General features: G+C 36.3%; 1 protein-coding gene across 1 annotated transcript in view; it reads right to left on the reverse strand.

The window, feature by feature from the left end:
* Nucleotides 1-537: 537 nt before the first annotated feature.
* Nucleotides 538-23687, reverse strand: part of LOC127162055 (complement C3-like) — a 29263-nt gene continuing 6113 nt past the window's right edge. Inside the window, exons 8-25 of the mRNA XM_051104829.1 lie at nucleotides 18191-18394; nucleotides 17966-18041; nucleotides 14509-14668; nucleotides 12550-12645; nucleotides 12278-12434; nucleotides 11847-12010; nucleotides 11204-11362; nucleotides 10963-11022; nucleotides 10789-10879; nucleotides 10382-10427; nucleotides 7996-8086; nucleotides 7792-7881; nucleotides 6653-6758; nucleotides 5956-6045; nucleotides 5690-5770; nucleotides 2127-2210; nucleotides 1629-1764; nucleotides 538-1117 (exon numbers count right to left, since the gene is read on the reverse strand). Coding sequence (XP_050960786.1) covers nucleotides 976-1117; nucleotides 1629-1764; nucleotides 2127-2210; nucleotides 5690-5770; nucleotides 5956-6045; nucleotides 6653-6758; nucleotides 7792-7881; nucleotides 7996-8086; nucleotides 10382-10427; nucleotides 10789-10879; nucleotides 10963-11022; nucleotides 11204-11362; nucleotides 11847-12010; nucleotides 12278-12434; nucleotides 12550-12645; nucleotides 14509-14668; nucleotides 17966-18041; nucleotides 18191-18394 — 2033 coding nt within the window. The 3' untranslated portion in view covers nucleotides 538-975. The remainder of the gene's footprint in view (nucleotides 1118-1628; nucleotides 1765-2126; nucleotides 2211-5689; nucleotides 5771-5955; nucleotides 6046-6652; nucleotides 6759-7791; nucleotides 7882-7995; nucleotides 8087-10381; nucleotides 10428-10788; nucleotides 10880-10962; nucleotides 11023-11203; nucleotides 11363-11846; nucleotides 12011-12277; nucleotides 12435-12549; nucleotides 12646-14508; nucleotides 14669-17965; nucleotides 18042-18190; nucleotides 18395-23687) is intronic.

Below are 23687 nucleotides of genomic sequence, written 5' to 3' on the forward strand. Positions count from 1 at the left end.
AGGATCATAAGTAGAAGGCCTAATATTGTGGCTAATTTTCCTTATCTTCTCTTCAAAAAAAATGACAAAAACTTTCACACATCTCAACTGTTTCAGAAAGGTAATTAGAAACTGGAGGATTCACAACAGCATTTATAGTACTGAAGAGCATTCTTGGTCTATGAATGTTCTTATCAGTGAGCTCAGATAAATACATAGACTTAGCCGATCTTACGGCTTTCTGATATTGAGATAAAGAAGACTTTAAGATTTCATAAGAAATCTGAAGCTTATCTTTCTTCCACCTTCTTTCAGCTCTTCTGCAAGTCTGTCTAAGAGCATGTGTAGCATCATTTAACCAAGGTACAGTCTTTGGTTTGGATTTTTTAAACTGCAGAGGTACAGAGTCAAAATATTAGTGCAGACATCATTAAAAGAATGTATAAGCTCTTCAGCACTTTGATTAGATGGAAAGGAGACTAAAGATTGAGAAAATCTTTTTTTATTTATTTTTTTATTCACATCTAATTCTGTCAGAAAGCAAATGTCAGGAATAATCATCTGGACCCATTTATTTGATTTCATTTGAAATGGTTTTTTTTTTTTTTTTTCAAATAATGTTTAGCCTTTATATACTCAAATTTCATTCAGATATTATATCTATTCAGATATCCAGAAATTATCCTTTAAAGTCTCTTATGACTAAAATGATTATACAAATTCAAAATATCACACAAAATTAATTACAATGTTGGATTAGTAGTTCAGAATTAAACATCAGAGTAATCAGAACATTCTTGCAAAGCACTGTTTAATCACACCATTATTAACTAGTCAGGTGTCTAAAATGAACATTTTTTCAAGTTTCAATCAGTCATCCTTTTTTTTATACAAAATTACTGGTATTTTGTATTAGTATTAAAACGTATTTTGACTCAGACAATATTATCTAAGATTTAATGAAAGCGTGCTAAAGATCATGTTTAATTTTTTTAATTATGTAGCACATCCGTGTAGAGTCAGGCTATTCTGAAGCACAGAGATGCCGACGTATCGATCCTTGTGTTCTGAAGTTTGGCTTTCCTCTCTTGTAGGCCAGTATTCAACCCAGGTGTGCTCTCCAAAAATATACTGCAGCCTAAAATCAACAGAAAGTGAAGTCAAAACAGACATAATGGCTGCTTTAGCTACACTGCATATCTTTATGAAACACATAATTTGAGGTGTAAGGATCAATGATCACGTGATAAAAAAGGGAAAACTCTTTCGGAAATCTTTCTATTCATATTTTTGATAAACATTTAATACACATTCAGTTTCACTTGAACAAAATATGTATTTTAATAACAAGCTGTGATATAGCATCATACATGGCTAATGGTCTTCTCTGCTTTATGGGTTTCTTGTCACAAATGGTTTCCTATATGATGGTTATATCACTTGTTTTAGCAGACAAAAGTTGTTCATATATATGTTCGTCATAGATGTGTGTAGATTTAGTGAAGATTTGTTTTGTGACTCTTATTTTAATCAAGTGTCTATTCTAGGTTGCTAAGAATGCATTATGATGGAAAACAACACTCTACAGACTTTAAACACATAAACCTCAGGCAAATGCTGCTATTTGAAGACAAACATTGGACACTTACCTTCCACCTAAGATTGGGAGGTCAACAGATTTGCCCATGATGAGGTACGACTTGCCTACTACCAATCCCAAATGTTCTTTGCAACTTGGACGAGACAAAAATTGCCTCACTTCCCCATGGACTGTATTGTCTGTGCCTACAGAACAGTACAATGTTTAGGAAACATTTCTACTGCAATGCAATTTTGTCTACTGGAAAGCATCCCAGGTAAGGTGAAAAACAAGTGCACTTCCATAATGTACTTAAAGTGCTCCATTTTCACGCACTAAGTTTGTGCTTAATATACTAAAAATGATTCTTTAGTACTTCTAAAGATAATCATAAGAACATCTACATGTACCCAAATGTGCTATTTTGGGACACCATGAATATGAACTAAAATGTGCTTAACATAATATCTCTGCACTGAAAAAAAATATTTAGTTACCACTTGTAGTACACTTGAACCCATCTTTCATACACTTAGCGGGGAAACATGAAGGGAAAAATAAACCGTACCTTCTTTCAGCACCTCCACCACCTTCAAATCATAGATGTGAGAGTCCTGTTTCAGATCCATCCCCACTACTGTGACTTTATAAACTGTCAAACACATTATATTGTTATACACAGGTAGAAATGTAAGGCTCAAACATTTTTTATTGCATTTTTGCAAGGGTTAAAGAAATAGTTCACCCAAACATGAAAACTGTCATTATTTACTCAATGTTGTTCAAAACAACAACAACAACAAAAACAATCCATGTTATTTCACAGCTTAGGAAGATTTATAGCAAACAACTTTAAGGGATAGTTCACCAAAAAATGAAAATTAGCCCATTATTTACACCTTCCAGACATCCTAGGTGTATATGACTTCCTTCTTTCAGATGAATCCAATCAGAGTTATATTAATAATTATCCTGGCACTTCCAAGCTTTAGAATGGCATAAACGGGTGTTTCTCTTCATCAGTCCAAAACAAGTCCAATAAAGTGCATCCATCCTGAATAAAAAGGCCTCCTGTAGTGAATCGATGCATTTTTGTACGAAAAATATCCATATTTAAAACGTAAGAATCACTTGAATCTATCTTGCTCCAACTGGTCGTACACAGAAGCAGCTCCGGGCGGATGAAGTCTCCCTGGACTGCATTTCCCAGAACCCATTGTACTACATTGATTATGAACTCACCTGCAGTCAATCACACACACACACACACACACACACACACACACTATAAAAATTAGTCTCAAACCACTATTCAGGGCTGAGTATTGTTAGCGTTTATCTCTGCTTAGCGATAGCTACATTACAGAGCCATTCTGAGTTTCCTTTGGCCCAACAAGGATCCAGCAGCTTTTCTGATTGATACTAGCCAGGTATGGACACTGCAAGACTGTTATTAGTCCTCGAACAGGGCACGCAATCACTCGAGGTCTATATTTAGGAATATCTGGACATTGCTTACTCTGATTTACTGGACTTTTTCTGTGAGGACATTAACCAACCGCTTAAATCTAAGCTCATTCACGAGGGTCTGCATACATCACTCAGTGAGTTTATGGATTATACTTTGTTGTCTGTTGGCTCTTTATTCACTGTGGGTGTCGCGGAGGAAGAACACGACACTGTGTTTGTGCCAGTAATGGCGTCTGTAAAGCTTAGTCAACCGCAAGCCCTGGGACCATGGAAATGGTACTTTAAAATCTTTTGGCGGTCTCCTCCCCCTTAGTGGGTTATAATTGTCGGAAAGGTTTGAGTCTCAAGATTCCATATTGGTGGTTATTTTGTGATAGAAGTAATATTGACAGAGAAATTGAAACATTTTGTGATAGATGCATTTAAAAAAATCAATGGAGTTCAGATAGTGCCCGGTGGCTGTTTGTGGTATAACACCCTAAATAAAATCTCAAAGGAACCGCATTTTTTTAATATCAACTTCAAATTTGGAACATAACTTATTTAGACATAAGGCTTTAATTTTATAGCAATTTTAGAGTAAACCCTGTTATGTAAAATAATTATTTTATTAAAAATTAAAAATAAAAAAAAAAAAAACACAGTACAGTGCATTTTCTTTGCAGTCGGTTTAAACTTCTATAACTTTTTAAGACTTTCATATTTCAATGAACTCTTGTCCTGTCCCAACCCGGTCAAAGAGACTGTGAACACTTAACCATGCCACGACTCATATGGCCATAGAGGCTGGCAGTGAATTTGGTCCATGTCCTGACATGGTCACGGAGACTGTCTCTGAACTCTTTGCCCACCATGTCCCAACCAACTTTTTGACTGTCTTGATATGGCCAAAGAGGTGACTATTGAGCCATCTGTCTGTCCAGTTTCAGTCAGTGGGTCTGAGCGTGAACTGTCTGCCTGTCTAGTTTCACTCACTGAACTGTCTGCCAATCCAGTCTCAGTCAATGCTTTTGATTTTGAACTGATCACCTGTCCAGTTTCAGTTACTGATTTTGGTTATGAAATGTCTACCTATCCAATTTCAGTCAATGCATCTGGTTTTGAACTGTCTGTCTGTAGGGATTTTGATGTTAAATATGATTTTGATCTGTCTGTTCAATCTGTCTCTGGTAATGCACCCAAGCTTGAACAGCTTGTGAATCCAGTCTCAGTAAATGAGTTTGATTTAGATCTATATGTCTGCCCAATTTCTAATAAGGTGTCTGAGTACAAACAATCTGCCTCTCTAGTTTCTCCAAGTATGTCTGGTTTTAACAGTCTATCTTACCAGTTTCTGTCTGCCAGTCCAGTGTTCCCAAATGTGCATGCTTATGAACTGTCTTGCCAATTTCAATGAATGAGTCCAATTTTGGACTTTCTGTTTATTCAGTCCATGGAGGCCTTTTATGAATTGACTGATTATTATGAACTTATTACACTTCCTGCCTCAGTGCTTAGGGCCGTGAATACATTGTCAGTGTTTTATGTCTCATTTTTCCCTAGGTCTCAGTCTCTGCCATGGGTTCTTGTTCCATCTGCTCCACCGTGATGGTTTTCAGTTCCACTCTGGTGGTCGTCTGTGATGTCTGGTCCACTGAGTTGGTCTTCAGTTCTGCCTGGTTCGCTGTGGTCATCCATCTCATCTGTTCCGTTGAGGTGGTCTTCTGCTCTGTCTGCTCCACTGTGGTGGTCTTCTGCTCTGTCTGCTCCACCCTGGCTCTCTGCTCTGCCAGCTCCACCCTCTGCCCTGGATTCCTGCTTCGCTGGTCTTGCCTCATTCTCCAGGCCCTCCTCTTCATAAACATTCTTGTGTTAGGAGCGTTTGGAAGCCGCTCCTTCATTCACCACCAGAGGTCACCCTTCACCACTCTAACTTTTTTCACGAACTGCTACGTCTCTCCCTGGACTGCATTTCCCAAAACCCATTGTACTATATTGATTACAGACTCACCTGCAACCAATCAAACACACACCATAAAAATCAGTCTCAAACCACTATCCAGGGCTGAGTATTGTTAGCATTTGTCTCTGCTTACCGATAGCGACATTACGGAGCCATTCTGAGTCTAGTCTTGTCTTGTTCTTTGCCTGTTTCACCGGTGTTTTGATCCTAGCCTGTTTACCTCATCTTGTCTGTTCTTTGCTTGCCCTGAACTATTTTTCCTGTCTTGGATTATCCCTTTGTCTTGCTGTTTCGGACTTTGTTCGCACCTCGCCTGGACTATTGCCTGTTTGTGGATTACCCATTTGCGTCTCCCTCTGGATTACGTTCACTGTCAATTGACCCCACGTCTTTGGATTACTCTTTTATTTTACCCTGTCTATATCTGTTTGCTGGTATCTATCACTGCCTGTTTTTGACCATGTCTTGGAATAAAGCTTTGCGCATGGATCTCCACACCTCTCGTCTCGCTCCATCCTTAACAGCTATATTGAAAAGATATTTCCTCATTAATTTTCCTCAAAGAAATTTTCCTCATTATATACTAGAAAGCTGCAGGAATGAGTAAAACTACTGTATGCAATACACACAGAATGAGGGTGAGTAAATAATGAATCTTTAAGAATTTCTTAATTTCTTAATTTCTTTAAGAACAAAAGTCATAAACCGAATGCACGTACCATAATCCATGCCACCTTCACAGGCTTTATTTAAACGCTCCTCTTCTTTGGTATTGGTTTTCCTCTGGTAACTACAGTTTTCTGTGTTCAGAGAAGTTAATGTTATATACACACGTATGTAATCATACCACACTTGTAATCATACACATTCTTTTTTATACTTTAAATGTTTAAAACTGTAAAGAGGAGGCCATTATCATGGAACAGATTCTTCAGTGCTCTTTTGAAGCATGAGTATTAACACTATTATCAGTGAGTGATGATACCTTCTGCACACTGGCACAGGTCTCCTTTACACAGTCTGTATAGAATGGCATCTTCCCTTTCAGGGTGGTAGAACTTTGTACAGCGTGCATCTTAAAAAAAAAAAAAATACCTTTTGCAGGAAGGTGATTAAAATAGCTTCATGCTTCATTTCATGATATGCAAATACATTACATTAATCTCAACACAAATAATATAACAATATCTGCTGAGAAAAGGCCACAAATAAAGAACATTTGAAGACATTATTATTATATTGAATCGATATCAAAAGTAGGGATGCACTGACACAGATGCTGGTACTGGTATTGGACCCGATACTGTGCTCCTATACTCATACTCATACTCATACTCATACTCATACTCATACTCATTAAAAGATCATTCTGCAGCAATACAAATGGGTGTGTGTGCATTATATGAGTTACTTTGGAATATAAGTTGCAGCATGTTTCAGATAATAATAAAACGCAACTTATATTTCAGAAAATATGTTCATCGCTGTTACAAGGTTTCTGTATAATGAGTGGTTCTCTATATATTACAAGAAAACGTCTTGTAATTACAGTACTGAACTGCTGCAATGGAGCACAGATGAAATACGATGTAAGTGTAAAAAATAACATGATTCATATTCTCAAATTAACTAAATAGAAGTGTGTATATGTGTGTGTGCATGCACATGCACCAACAGCTCACCTGGTGAGTAATATTCATATATTGTGACAGCAGCAAGTTGTAGCGCACTCACATTATACAGCTGGTGCATTCTGAACACTATTCTCTCTTTCTCTTTATGAGAAACCTATTGAAACAAAAAAGAAAAAAACAAAGCAAATTTATTATATGATATCAAATACCAATGCACACTGAAAACTTCCCACGTTAACATTTGCACACATTTTAAATAATTTTTGTAGGGAAAAAAAGTAATTATTATTTATTAATTATTATATTTGCATATGTGATTTGTGTTTCTATGTTGTATTTACAGTCAACCCAAAATTATTTAGACACCAGATATATATTTATGACAGAAATATTACTAAATATAACATTTAAAGTATAAAAGTCACTTTTTTTGTAAAGTAATAATGGCCAACAGCGACACCTGCAGGTAAAGTTACTGCGGAGGCTTACCTCCCCTCAGTCTATTGACTTATAACAGAGACTCCAAAGCGTTGTGTGACTTTACTGGGGGATAATTGAGAATGAATGGGGGAAAGGCACGTGAGAGGAGGCAGTGCCTCCATCACGCTATAATTGGTTATGATCGGTTATGATTGGATGTGGTTGGTTTGTGCGCTAAATCCCGCCTCTTGTTTTGTGAGCCCTCTGCCTGAATGAAGAAAATGGCATTGCTGACTAACTATCAGTACCGGCGCTCCCTATACGCAGAAATGCTGAAATTAATATTAACTAAGATTAATGCTGTACAAGTATTGTTCATTCTTAGTTCATGTTAACTGAAGTAGTTAACTAATATTTGAACAATTTGTTCGATTTGTTCAATATTTGAACACAAATATTGTTCAAATGGTTACTGTCTGTGGTTATTATTTTGGAATACATGTAAAAATGCATAAAAACACTATGAAATGTATCATTTGTATTAAAAAAGATGAAATAAAATAAAGAAAATAATATTAATAAAATACAAAGTAGAATTAAAATTATATATATGCCTCTTCATTTCAAAACACCACTGCACGCCACTGAACTGTAACATATTATACCCAAAAATTCTTCCTACAGTGGAAGAAAATCACATGGTTTCCTGATTAAAAGAAAATTAATCTGCTTTTGACATCATCAGGAAAAGTAATTTGCTGAAATACCTGATCTAAATAGAGGATGAGGGATCCTCGCTCTGACAGCTCTTTGTCCATCTCAAATTTCTGAATGTATCTCTCCTTCCCCGTTGACAACTAAGGAACAGAAAAGACAAGAAAAAAAAAAAAAGCAACCCAATACATGTCACGATCAAAATGCTTTATGTCCTGTCTGTAGATGTGTGATGCATCAGTTTATCTTCACAATACCTTTTTAAGATCATTTTTTTCAACTTCAAATCCAGTGGGTATGCCAATGTCCAGAATAGTCATAGTGGCATTGGTTTGATCATTTTTGTAACTGTGAAGATAAAGATCAAGAGAAGATTATTAACAGGTTTTGTAGTTTTGCTCCATGTTCCATGTGCTTAGAGCTGCTTTCACACTAGAGCTTTTGGTGTTAACCCGAGTTCGTTTGACCTCAGAATTGTTATATCGTAGTAACGCAGACTTGCATCAGTGTCAGAAGGCAGTAAAACCGGAATCTATGCCGGAGTCATCAGCCCTATTCAGACAGTAAGCGTTTCTTATGTGGACCTCTGTAAAAATACATTTCTGTCATGACAGCTCTTGGAGGGATTGGCACAGTAATGTACATGACAGTGTTAATGTATTTGGTCTTGGTCGAATAGATCTGCTACGCAGCTGCTGCTGCTGCTGTGGCAGACCAAGAACCGAGACTTGCTACTGCCAATACATCCACAACATGCTGCTGTGAGCATGTAAGAAATACTGTTGCTGCACATATAACATATATGAATAATCCCCATTTAGCATACATGAATAACATAGCAGATCTATACAGGTGGAGCTGGGGAAAGTAGAGGGTTTCTGAAGCATGCTGAAAACTGCTATGGCAAACACCAGTCATATATTTGAATGTTGAGCAGTGAGCTCATTGGCTACTGATACAGTATTTCAATCAATAATCCAATAAACATTTTCAATACAGATAAGTACACGTCCTGACTGTACCTGACTGTTACTACTATATGGATCCATTCTGAATCACTAAACCTCTGACCACAGCATAATCTAAAACACCTTCAGCCAGCATTCATCATAAAACACTCCTGCTTTCAAGCCAGGAGTTTTTAATAGATGCTGAAAAGAATAATTCACTGTCATCTGGATGCAAGTCACTATTCTCTGCATTAGCACTGTTTTGAACGTACAGTATTTCATACCCGCTCATGCACACACGTGACAGTCAAAATAGTGTAATTCATTGATACATACTGTACGACAGAGGTGGGACCAAGTCATTCCTTTCAAGTCACAAGCAAGTCTTAAGTCAAATCCCGAGTCCGCAAAGAGTTAAAGTTAATGAAATAATTAAGTGACTACTTAAATGATGATTGTGCATTGGTGATGAACACCTGCTGTCAACAAGCAGCATCACTAAAAAAAGAGAAAAACAATACAACTGATTTCAGCCACAGCCTAGGAAACGAATATTCTCTGATGATGTAATCCGTATGAAACTAAAGTGGGGTGGCTTTCCCGTATCTGAGCTCATTGTATGTAGTCACCTGCGCACAAACGCCCTCACCTAGATACAAAAAAAAAAAATTTATTAAAATCAAGATTCATCTAATTTTCATCACTTTTGACAGAAGATCTGATATGAGGAATGAGCTGGAACTGACCTCTGTTGACAAGAACAGCGCGAACTGATGCATTTTTATTCAGTGGAGCAGATCATTTCTGTAATTTATTCTTTCCTACATTAGTGAACTTGGTATTTTTACATAAACTTGTACGGATTTTACTAGTTGGGCTTCTCCTAAACATCTTGCCAAACTGAAATGTAATGTGTAACTTTTCTTAAGCTTTTTTTTTTTTTTTTTTTTTTTTTTAATTCAGAGATTTTGCAGAGTAATTCTATTTCTTAACCAAACAGTCGCATTATGATTCTATCACCACCTGATATCTCTTTTTGTCTTTATTTGCTACTGCAAATGTGTTTGATAAACACAGCATCATAGCAGCCAATGAAGACAAACTAATCGTAACAAGAGTTAAGTTCCCAACTAATGTAAACACTAATCACCATTATGAACTATCGTTCAAACGAAACAAACGTTAGATTTAATCCCGTTAATTCTCAAAAAGAACTTCTGTAGACGTCTGACAGAAAGTCAGTCTGGTTAGTAATGCGTGAAGCTGGCAATGCTGTTTGTGGAGTTGTTGTGGCCTTTAGGCTGTGGCTGCAGCTAGTTGTAGTTCTTGAGTTTCTGTTTGCCTCTTTTTTCCTGCTCTCTTCTTTCCTTCAGTGATATCGTTTGTTAACAAGCTTAGACAAGCTGAGAGGGCTCTATAAATAACATATGAAGATTTTGTGGCTCAGGTAAGGTCCAGTGTGGTTTATTTCTTTGCTTTTGGCTGACATGTGGCATTGCTATGGCCTGCTTGTGGCCCAGATCTGATGGCAGATTGTGCCATCATTCCACGCTACATATGGGCCAGATCATCATTCCACATGTGCCAGATGTGGGCTGGATCTGGGCCGTCACTATGTTGCTATCTGGGTAAACTACAAATAAAATGGTTTCTTGACATAAAAATAAACGTTAAAGGACATTGGTTTACATACCGGAAATCCATAATGAAGTTGTAACTTGCAATGGCGTCTTTATTTGCTAAATGGAAACAAAATTTTGGGTTGTTTTTAGTCCAGGTCAGATCTTCCCTTGCTCAAGAAAATATTAATATAGTTAAAGGTTTTTCTACACTTGAAATGGTTAACCCTGGGTCATTTTAAACTGCCAGGTACACAGAAATGCTGGGTTATTACTTCATGTTTCACACTTACACTTACACTTACACCCAGTTACCAATTAATCTCTGGGTTTTCACACTGTACATCCCTAAATCCCAGGTTAACATTTTTTATATGCTGTGTCATTGGTTTAGAGCAACGATAACCTGGGGTTTAGCACCAAAAATAAAAACTTCATTGTACGGAAAGTGCCACAGAAAGGGCAAAAACTTAAATCTTACTTTCAGGGCATTTCTCCATTTTAACAGTCAGATCAAAGAATGTACAGTCAGACTTCTTCTCAATAGGTCTGGCATAGTACAGCGTCAGAACCTGAAAACAGCAGCACGTCTCAGATGAGATGTTCAAATGCTTTAATCTTGCTGTTGACCACATAAACACTCATGAACACTCACTGAGAGAGTGGCTGTTCCAGTTCCTCTAGCAGTTACATTGAAGTCCTTGTCTATGTCCACCTGTTGAGTGAACGCAGACGTACTTTAGTCATCAGAATAATCAAAAACATGATGTAACACCTGATGATTTCATTGACCAAACACACCAATGACACTTACAATTAAAAAAGATGAACGACAAACAACTAAACTCATAAAATCCAACAAAAACATACAACAGACATAAGCAGCAACTCCTTACCCTGTCTGACCGTGTAAGATGAATATTATCTCTTCTGATAGTGTATGTGACACTATCTTTTCTTTCTGCCACAGACAGCTCCACCTCCAGATTGAAGTTTTTTCGGTCTTTCACCTGTGTGCGATACTCTGCCACGGCCTGAAACACCATGATGGTTGCCTAGAACAGACAACACACATAAAAACATTCAAAGACAGGACTCCAAATGAACCAATTTCTAATTGAACCAACTGCTTTATAAAATTAATAATACGTTTTAAAGTGCTCAAACCACCACACACAGCTGATGCCTGCTGGTGAAAATGGTGTATGCAACAAAAACTTGCATAAAAACACCTTTTACAAGCCAATTGCAGATGTTTTATTGAACATGTAATCTAACAAATGCAATTATGTAATACCATTAAAAAAATGTCTGTGTAACATTATTGGCTTGTTTTGTTTGTTTTATGGAGAGCTTGGTTAATAAGAAACTTTTGACTCATCTTTTTCATTATACAAATGTATTGATGAAGAAAAATTATATGAATTTTTAGGCCACTATTCTTCATAACAAATTCCACAGAAACCATATAGGTACAAAGGTACTCAGGTACCATGCATGGTTTTACTTTCACAGTCAGATGATGAGGTGTTAGTGTACCTGCGTGGTTTCAAAACCACCATAGTGAGACTGTTGTCTGTTCAGCCAGTGCACTGCCTCTCCTGCTTTATTGAAGTCTTTTTCCTTCACAAGTGCCAGCACAGCATACGCCGTTGCCTCTAGTGAGTGATGATGCTGTCCAGGGACAGTCCAGGACCGACCGGCTGATTCAAACACAAAATAGAAAAAGAAACAGGGTGTAGATGAAGCTTTGTTCACATATACTGATCCTTGATGCTTTGAGACTTCAGGCCTTGAGGTTTGATGCTTTGGCTTCTTTATGAATGATTTGTGCTGCTGTTGTGTCACTGACAAACAGCTATAACTACACCACGCAACTTACATAATTCGTTTATAATCCCCACTTCGGTTTGTTTTCTTGTTATATGTTATATGAAGCACGACACATTTTTGATGTTGGCATGACTGACCTTCTTCTTGGGTGGAGTGTCTCATCAAGATGTCTTTATTGAGTTTGTCGTCATTGGCCATGGCGTAGGATGTCATCGCAACAGCGTAAGGATTGGTCAGTTTTGGAAGTCGACCTTCCAAAAAGACAACAGCCTTCCTGATACTTTCATGCAGACTCTATAAAAGTGTGTGTATGATGTTAAAATCATGAGGAAGAGGGTATAATAAAAGCGACTGCTCATTCTTAATAGTTTTGGTAAACGCAATGGTGGAAGAGAAGAGGTGTACTTACACCAACTGATCCAGCACAGATCTCTCTGCCCTCTTGCATGGCGATCACGACAAAGGCCGTCAGAGAGGCATCGGCATCTTTGCCCTGTACATCACCCTGGAATAAAGCAGCACAAGTAAACAGATTAAATAAAAAAAAAAATTGTATGTAATGTGTAATGTAGATAGCAATAGATGCTATTTACATTAAGTGAAAATAACATTTTCTTAACGATAGATGCTCTTTACACTAGATGATAAGTGAATAAAGGCCTCCTGTAGCAATTCGGTGCGTTTTTGAAGAAAAGAGCGGCGCGTGCGCAACGGCAACGTCCTATGTCTTTGGCCTGGAACGGCTTCCTGTTGGCAAGCTAGATAAAAGTGATTATTGGGTAATTCCATGCAAAGGTCAACCTTACCATGAAAAAAAAGTAAAGTTTCTACCAAAGGTTTTTACTATACTGATAGCACAGATGTCAACATTTGATGGTTCAAATATCCATGTGAGGTCTCTCTTAAAGTTTTTAAAGCATTTTTTTTTTTTTTAAGTGCATGATTTTCCATAGTCTGGTAAGTGCTATTTTCAGGCTTGTCACATCCATAACAGTACATATTCCTCATAAATAGACACATCAAAATTAAAATTCAGTAACAATTATATGTTCTGTGAAGAGCCATCGCTTCTCTATTTGTTGGGCATTATTGTGTCTTGTTTGTGCGTTTTAATACGCAGAAATCTTACAAAGTATGTAGTTTCTCAAAAACTGTGTCCTTTTTTGTCACACCCATAACGCATGATTATTTCCCTTTTTTAACATAGAAAACTTGTGCATAGACTGATATTTTTCTGATATGTAGACAGATTGTTCGATATATTGGTTCTCTAAGCATTTATATGTCACAGCCATAACGCAAAATGTCACATGCATAACGCTGGATTTACCCTATTACGTTTTAAAGATGGATATTTTTCTGACAAAACTGCATCAATTCGCTACAGGAGGCCTTTATTTACTCCCTGGAGCTGTGTGAGGCACTTTTTGTTATGGATTGATGCACTTTATTGGACTAGTTTGGGACTGTAGAAAAGAAATACCGCCCACTGCCATTATAAAGCTTGGAAGTGCCAGGACATTTTTAATATAACTCATTCGTCCGAAAGAAGGAAGTCATATGCATATAGGATGCCTTGAGGGGGAGTAAATAATGGGCTAATTTTCATTTTTGGATGAACTAACCCTTTAATGAATGCAAATAAATGCGTGCATGACAGTTCAGTCTTTTTCAGTCATGTTTGGGAAAAGGCAATAACAGATGAGATCTGGCAAGTCCAGTGAGACACTAACAGACACAACTTCTGAGTCTCTGGCCTGTGAGGAAGAGACAATAACAGATACGATCATGTCCTGAGTCTCTAGCTTTTGAGGTAGCAACAGATACGACCATGCTCTGAGCCTCCAGTCTGTGAGGAAAGCGACACTGACAGATACCCTATATTTAGAGTCTTAATCCAGCAAGACAACCACAGCACACTCTGAGTCTCTATCCCAGAGAGACAAAATGGACTGACGAAGTTATGAGTCTCTGGCCCCTTCAGGGCCTCTTCTGCGAGTTCTAAACTTCTGGACTCTTTTGTGATCCATGATATCAGCATCTTACAGCATTTTATGTTCAAAGCTGCTAAAAAAGGATTCCTGCTCCTTTCCCCACAGCATTGTTACCAGCCCAGCACAACCAGTGGAAGAAGTCACTGCCACCGGACTGCTCACTCAACTACAGAAAGCATAAATATCACTGGCATTATTGTATATTATCAGTATATGATCTTTTTTTTTTTTTTTTTTTTTTTTTTTTTTTTAATTTACATTAGATGTCATATATCTGATGTCAGTTGATAACAAATAATCTTTATTTGTTTGATACATAATGCAATTCCTCACCTTACTTTTAGAGAAGCAACAGTTTTCAACATTAAACTTACCACCATCTCTCCATGAATTACAGCTGAATCCTCTTTAAAAGAGCCATTAGGAAGTTGTTTGTGGAGAATCAGCCATTTAAGGGCGTTGCAGACTGTAGTGTCATTAATAGCAATTAAGTTATTGGCCATGGCGAACACTTTGGCCACATATGCTGTCAGCCTTTAACAGACAAACACCAAAGCAAATTAATAACAAGTAGGGATGCTCATTTTGACCGGTTAACCGCTAACCGACAGGATAAATTTTGACCGATTAATACAATCAGTTAAATGGTTTAAAAGTTGTTGTTTTTTTTTTTCTCAGTAATTTATCAGAATATTTTAAAACATTTGCTGGATGGTTAAAACAAAATAAAATTGCATTTTTGAGAGAGAGAGAGAATAAAAAAGATTAATAGCGTAGGCCTATAGCGTTAAGTCCTTTGCTGACGTGAAATGTTTACAAACACTATAAACATAGGCTAGGCTATTTTAGTTCCCCTCACTCCACAAAAAATCCTTTCAATTTAACAGTATTAAGAAAAGAACAAGAATGAAAAATATAAGAAGCAAGCCAAAACAAATTAATTTAGGCTAAAGCGAAACTGAAACTACACTGTTAAAAATCGCTGTAAAAAAATGGCCAAATTTTGACAGTAACATGCTGTTTTCCATTAAAACAGTGCATTCGGGGTATTATTTGTCATTTTCGAAAAAGTAGCCTGCTGCTATGTATCGTGAATTAACAGCGTTCAAAATCGACACTCAGAGACTGTGTTTAAAATCAAACTCTACACCCTCATTTACTATTCCCTACATGAGTTTACTAATATAGTCCACCTTACAGAGATAATGAAAACTAATGAGTGACTTCAGACACTGATGAACAGCTGCTGTTAATGAGCAGAATCACTGATTGAAAGAGAAACAAGACAAACACAACAACTATAGAACTGACTTCAGCCACAGCCTTAGATGAAATCAACTGAAAATTAAAACAACTCAACACACAGCTTTACCAACTTCACGCATTTCTAACAAGACTGATTTTATTTCTGTCAGATTTCTATAGAAGATCTTATTGAGAATGAAAAGATGTTTAAATGATGTTTTATTGTTTTGTTTGACGATACCATTGTGGAGATCAGTGTTTGCTTTAATTGGGCTCCTGACTCTTGCTATTGAAACACAAATATTTTTGCTGTAATTAGGTTTTTATGATGCATTAATTACAGCAATGCTGGTCAGTTTATGTCAGCTATGTCTAGCTGGGCATGAACATCATCTACTGAATTGGTTGTGAGTCTTATTAGACTCATTAGAACTCTATTTTTGAGTGTGTATTGATTTGTTTTTTTTTTCATAAAGTGTGTTACGAAGTGAGATTTAATAGTTAAAATTACTATAGCATTTATACTCAAATAAAGACATGAAGAATCAGCACATAAATCTCAACAACGGTGACAATCAAAAGCTTCATGCTGCAATGCATGCTGGGTATCAGCATACTACAAAACCTCACCCATGACTTGTTCTCACCATTGTTGAGATTCATACAATGATTCTTGATGTGTATCTAAATTATACCAAAGTGTTTTTTTTTTTTTTTTTTTTTATTTATTTATTTATTTATTTATTTATTTTTTGTTTTATTAAATGAGTGGTGTTTTCACATCTGCATGCTCAGTTTTTTTTTTTTTAAATCTAGCATCAATGTTCAATAAAAAAAAAAAAAAAAAAAAAAAAAAAACACTGGATAAAACCAGTGTTATTACCAACCCATAAACAATTTTAGATTTTTTTTGTCTTTCATCTTTTTTTTCATCTTAAACATGCACACACTACAAGATTTGAAAATTGTGGCACATCACACACTACAAGATATTATTAAGATTATCATGACGGAGGGAGCGCCTCACGTGATCTTACGCAACAGATCCTCATTTCAGCAACTAATGTTTACAAATGTTTTTTTTAATCTTATAGTTAACTGTTATATGCTTTAACTGTTTTATATCTATAGATTTTACTTTAGGCAGGTTGTGATTTGAGAAGGCAAAACTGATTAAACATATGAACTCACTGTCTGCAGCTGACCGCTTGGTCGTTAATTAAAAAAAATAAAAAATAAAACTTATATTTAACGAAGAAAAAATGCTCCAAACGTTTTTCTAAATTAACTGAGATATTTCGTTTTCGAAACGAAATATAATCACTTTGCCATTACATACAAAACTGAACTATTTTAATTGTTAAAACAGTAGTATAAGCCGTTTTAAGAGAAGGGGAAAAAAGATGGGCTCGGGGCGGACTCCGGCCGCATGGAGCATTGCTTTCCTTGGTCCATGCGGTGGTGGTATGTTTTCAACATTTATACAGACAGTGTTAATACAAAAACATAAGACGCAGTTTCCTCCATCTCCACTATCCAATGGACGTACAGCAGCTGTTTCGCGGCCGCGCATTGGCTGTTGTGAAAGTACTGACGTAATCATAGCCGTGATCATCCCGATTTAAAATCCTGAATATCAAACATGTTTGATGTGATCGGGGCGGCCCCGATTTGTGTGAGAGCAGATCGGGAGGTGCAAGATTCGATCTGTGAACGTCTCACATTACCAGATAATCCGTGCCGAACATCGGGACCGATCGAGGTGCTCGACAAGATTTTTGCTCTGATTCTCGGGAGGGGAAAATCGGGGCAAAATCGGGCTAAAAATCCTGTAGTGTGAGGCCGGCTTTAAAGCATCTTGGAGATGTTGCCACAGTTCTTTTGGATTTAGTCTGTCTCTGTTTTTTCTGTTTCTTAAGACAGACTGGATTGAATGATGGAGAGATCAGATCTCTGTTTGCACAAGGAGCCTGACAACAGCCTGTGCTCCATACAAAAATCTCACTGGATTATTATAATTAATGGCAAAATGAATGTTTAGAAATGTAAACTGATATTTCCTACTGACACACTACAGCAAAAGATAGAAATAACTTACTTTAAACCACTTTTTAGCTGGTGAAAATACTAGTGGCCTAAGACTTTTGCACAGTACTGTATATATATATATATATATATATATATATATATATAGCCTAGCTTTAATATGTTTTTCTCCATTCGCAGAAGCGCTGCAGGTGCGTGATGTGTCTATGTGAATCCTCATGTTCTGTTGTTTGCTGCTTTTGCGCATGTAAAATGAATCCCTAAAAAACTATTTTTGGTATTTTTTAACGGGTCACAGACACTTATCCTTTCTAAAATAATAAAATTCTAATTTAAAATAATCTTGTCTGTTAAAGGTTAATAATCGGTTAATAAACGAGCTTTGCTGTCAGTTAGGAAAAATAAGCGAAATGAACATCCCTAATAGCAAGTAATATGTTGCAGTTAATAATGATAATATGAAATCATAACATATGATGGGAGAAATTGGGCGTAAAAAAATGTAAATAAAATAAATGCGCTGGAATGAAAATATTTTACCATGTGCTGCTCGGCCTGTGTGTCCAAGCAGCAAAGGATCCTTCTGGTTTACGGTAAGCCAGCTGCTGCTGATAACCTTAGTACAAAGAAGAAAGACTATGTATTATCTATGCACTTTTTTTAGATTTTAAAACATTTTGCTCACTTGAATGACCATTTTAAGGTTCAGGAGAGCATCTAATATTGTTCTTATGTTTTCTTCATCTTAACTTGCATCCTGCTGACCTGTGTTGATATGGTTAATGGCATCTGTACGACGATCCATGCCAACAGCCTCCCACTGATTGGTGCGGTCCAGGTAATGAGTGGCAATGAGAGGTAGAGTCATACGGACCATGTTCTGCTCTCCACATCCACTGGGTTGGATAATAAGACGACCCATGAAGCTTCCACTGATGGCCTGCTCGACTGTCTGAGTGATCTCCTCACCTGGAGAGATGAAAGAAGGAATGTAGGCTGAGAATTCAGAATCATTATTTATAGGCAACGTTTTAGAGAAAAGAATAACATCTTAGTGGGAAAATGGTAGTAATTCTCACCTAGCAATAATTGATTTGATTAAAATACATCACATCTACCCTTAGAGGTGCATATTGTCTGTCTTATGGTATTAATGTGCACCCTTTTAGGGGTAGAGAAAGTGCACCTTTAAGGTTACTGGCCCAGTGAGGAACTAAAAGTACAATTTTAGTACATTTTATTTCTGACAGTGAAAACAAAAACAATCTAATGATTTTCAATTAGGGCCTATTGCATGAAAAACAAACAAACAAAAAAAAAAAAAATAAATAACAAAATGACTTTCAAATATAATGTTAAGTTGGTATAATTTCCCATTTTATTCTTAGAGGAAAGTATAAAGAATAATGAACTGAACAGTTAAATGTCCCCCCTGTGCAATACACATCATTATTCATCCTCTTATTCACATTCCCTTGCATTTGTATCAGTGCTTAATAAGGCGAGACACTGCAGGTGAATAGGGTAAAAAAAAAACAAAAAAAAAAACTAATAGTTATCACCTTACCCAGTTGATTGATTACATTGGTAATTGCAAACATTTTTTGTATTACAAGTTTCTAAAATGTTAGGTTTAAATATGCAAATGAGGCATTATTTAATGAAATATGCGCTAATTTGTATACATTTATTTGTTACAAAAATGGATGAAGTAAATTTGGATGAAGTACATTTTTGGACATATTAGTGTCAAATGTTTTTACAGAGGGATCTCATTTTGTCACTCCATAATTGAGAACAGTTTTTGGGGGGAATAAAATGTCGTATAAAATCGATCAAATTATATATGAACAAATCCCTCTGTAAAAAGCTTCAGGATATAGACAGGAATAAAAATTGAAAGTTTGGTGTGTGGAATTGTTACTGAAGTGGAGATTTATGGCTCAGTGTAGGAGAAAAAAACTAATTTTGAGAAAATGGCCTTTAAAAATATATATTGTAATTGAAATGTATTGACACAAATAGATAAAGTGCTATACAATAAACAGTGTCTTTTGGATATTTTCTTTCCACAAGTCTGAAAAAAACACTTTATGAAAAAACAAAAAGCTCAAAATCTCAAACTTGACAGTTGCATGAAAAAAACAGCATTTTTGCCTGCAGTGTCTCCCCTTAATTTGTAAATTAATAAATGCTGGATCCAAAACAGCAACTAAAAGGCGCTGTGACCGACACTGTGTCACACCCAGTGGACTGTTTTGTGTTTTTTTTCCCCATGTATGCCCTTATTTGGTCTTTCCTGTTCTGTCTTTAATTATTACGTCACTGTTTAATCGATTACACCTGTCTTCGTCTGATTAGTCTGTTTGGTTGTGTTCACCGTTTGGTTGTCGGTTCTTTAAGTCATTTTCTATGTCATTCCAAGTCTAAGTAAGTCTCTCCGTGTTTTCCTTAGTTGCGTGCATTTATGTTTACGTGTGGATTCCCTGCTGTTCCTGTTCGTTTCTGTTTCTTATGTGGATTACATTAATAAACGTGCAAGTTCAGATCTCCTCATCCTACTCCTCCTTCCCGCACACGACACATGCTGACACACTGACAATACAACTTAACTTTTCCCAGAATATTCAATGACGTCACTAAACGGTGATGCCGCAACTATAAGAGCACTGTTTACAAGTTTCTGAAAGAACCGACCCACAGGTTTTTAAACCCTGGATCAAAAATAGGTCGCAGGATGATGTAAGTTACATTAAAAATAAAATTTGATTGTATTTTATTTTTTTGTCATAAAAATAAAATACAATCATAGTCGATATATGAAAGGTATAAATATGCAAAATATATCTGACTTAATTAACAGATCTAAAACGGATGTGAGGCACGACGCTCCGCAAACAAGTTCACGGAAAGAAAACCGAGAACCGAGATGACAGAACGTGCATCCTGTTTTGTTTGCTTTATTTTACAAAAGCACAAATGTTCTTTTTACTGTGAGTTTTTACATGAGCCCAACGGCTGGCACTTTCAATTTCACTTTGTTTTGGTTTATATAGGCCTAGCTTTATATATTTTTTTTCATTCTTGTTCTGTTCTGAATACCGTTACATTTAAATGATGCACTTGTTAATGCCTGACTTTTAAAAACAAATACCAGAACACAAAAATCCAAAATCGGACATTTTCCAGAACAGGATCTGGCTCAAATTAAGCACTGATTTGTATATTAAAGGAATCATGATCTGCATTTATTTTTATTTATTTAATTATTTATTTATTTTTACAATGTTCTCTGAGGTTCGCTTATAATGTTAGTGTGATTTTACATTAAAAAAAAACAAAACAAAAAAAACATCAGAATTTAGATTTAATAGGCTATTTTCTATCATGTTTTTGAACCTCTGTGCAGAACTGTCAGTTTTTATAGGCGGGCACATTAAAGACTTGCACGTAAACGCCCACTGCTATGACTGGCTAATGGATAGCTTATTACAATAACAGCTAATAACAGTTAATCACAAGCTCTGGTTAAAACTCAAACTCCACAAATCAGCTCCAACTTGTACAATCTTTGTACAAGTACTACAAAATTTGTTGTGGACAAGGAATATACAGATGTAACAAGCTGATTAGGGATTATATTATGATTATAGGCCTCATCTGTCTTGAAACAAAACATAGATACAACTTTAATGAAACAATAACTACACTGTTAAAAATCGCTGTAAAAAAACGGCCAAATTTTGACAGTAACATGCTGTTTTCCATTAAAACAGTGCATTCTGGGTATTATTTGTCATTTTCGAAAAAGTAGCCTGCTGCTATGTATCGTGAATTAACAGCGTTCAAAATCGACACTCAGAGATGTTTAAAATCAAACTCTACACCAGGGTTCCTCAAATCTTACCCTGGAGGTCCAATGCGCTGCAGAGTTTAGCTCCAACCCTGATCAAACTCCCCTACCTGTGATTTTCTAATGATCCTGAACAGAGGTGTATAGTTCAGGGGTCAGAAAGTAGAAGTCCTGCCATATATTTGTTCCACCCATGAACTGATGAAATGATTTCACCAGAGGTGGAACCAAGTCCTTCAGTTCAAGTCACAAGCAAGTCTCAAGTCAAATACCAAGTCCTCAAAGAGTTAAAGGTAATGAGATAATTAAGTGACTAATTAAATGATGATTGTGCATTAGTGATGAACACCTGCTGTTATTGAGAATTACGGAGGATCAGATGTTGATGTTTTATTGGTTAAGATGATGCTACCATCATGGAGATCAGTGTTTGCTTTAGTTGGGCTCCTGACCCTTTTTTATAATTAAAAGTTTTTCGCTTTTAAACAATTGCAATGTTGTTTCATGGCAAGTGTTTACACATTGCTGAATCAAAAGCTTGTGATAACAAATTTGATAACATGTTTTTTTCATGTAATAGTTATTTTTAGGTTTTTAGACCAACATTGAACTTCCACAGAACCGAAGAAAAGTGATATTTAACAAATGCCACTATAATGCTGAAATATTGGGGAGAAAACTTTCAGCAGCTCAAGCTTTTGGACGTGAACACTTATCATATGATCCTCAACAGTGGTGACAATAATTCTTCGTACTGCAGTGCATGATGGCCATTTTTACAATGGTGTTACCCAGCATGCATTGCAGCATTACAGATTTTGTTGATTGTCACCATTGTTGAGATTCATATGCTGGTTCTTGATGTCTGCGTGAGTGTAAACATAAAGAGCTAAAATACCTTGTGCCTTTCATACAGCAGAATTTGTATAAAATTTTAACTACTTGAATAGTGAGCTTCACAGGACTGATTGTTCAAAATCTACACAACCTTACATTATCATCTTAATGTAACTTAAAAGCAAAACATGACGACTAATCTGCTTCTGATTCAGCAATGTGTAAACACTTGCTGTGAAACAATAGTGTAATTGCTTAAAAGCAAATTACTTCGCATTATCAAAAAGGGTCAGGAGCCCAACTAAAGCAAACACTGATCTCCATGATGGTAGCATCATTTAACCAATAAAACATCAACATCTGATCCTCTGTAATTCTCAATAACAGCAGGTGTTCATCACTAATGCACAATCATCATTTAATTAGTCACTTAATTATCTCATTACCTTTAACTCTTCGAGGACTTGGTATTTGACTTGAGACTTGCTTGTGACTTAAACTGAAGGACTTGGTTCCACCTCTGGTGAAATCATTTCATCAGTTCATGGGTGGAACAAATATATGGGAGGACTTCTACTTTCTGACCCCTGGACTATACACCTCTGATCCTGAAGACACTGATTAGCATGTTCAGGTGTGTTTGATTGGGGTTAGAGCTAAACTCTGCAGGAAAGTGGATCTTGTGGTCCAGATTTGGGGATCCCTGCTCTACACCCTCATTCACTATTCCCTACATGAGTTTACTAATATAGTCCACCTTACAGAGATAATGAAAACTAATGAGTGACTTCAGACACTGATGAACAGCTGCTGTTAATGAGCAGAATCACTGATTGAAAGAGAAACAAGACAAACACAAGAACTATAGAACTGACTTCAGCCACAGCCTTAGATGAAATCAACTGAAAATTTAAACAACTCAACACACAGCTTTACCAACTTCACACATTTCTAACCAGACTGATTTTATTTCTGTCAGATGTCTATAGAAGATCTTATTGAGAATGAACAGATGTTTAGATGATGATGTTTTATTGTTTTGTTTGACGATACCATTGTGGAGATCAGTGTTTGCTTTAATTGGGCTCCTGACTCTTGATATTTAAACATAGATATATTTGCTGTAACAGGGTTTTTATGATGCATTAATTACAGCAATGCTGGTCAGTTGATGTCAGCTTTGTCTAGTTGGCTATGAATGTCATCTACTGAACCTGTTCTGAGTCTTGTGAGACTCATTAAGAGTCTATTTTTGAGTGTGTATTTATTTATTTATTTTTTTCAACAAGTGTGTTACAGCATGAGATTTTTTGATGATGTGGCAACCAGAAAATAAGGATTTAATAGTTAAAATTTAAAAATACTGCAGCATTTATACTCAAATAGAGACACGAAGAATCAGCATATGAATCTCAACAATGGTGACAATCGAAAGCTTCATGCTGCAATGCATGCTGGGTATCAGGACACTACAAAACCTCACCCATGACTTGTTCTTACCATTGTTGAGATTCATACCATGATTCTTGATGTGTGTATCTAAATTGTACTAATGTTTTTTTTTTTTTAAAT

The sequence above is a fragment of the Labeo rohita genome, unplaced genomic scaffold, assembly GCF_022985175.1.
Source record: "Labeo rohita strain BAU-BD-2019 unplaced genomic scaffold, IGBB_LRoh.1.0 scaffold_824, whole genome shotgun sequence".
In the NCBI taxonomy this organism is placed as follows: domain Eukaryota; kingdom Metazoa; phylum Chordata; class Actinopteri; order Cypriniformes; family Cyprinidae; genus Labeo; species Labeo rohita.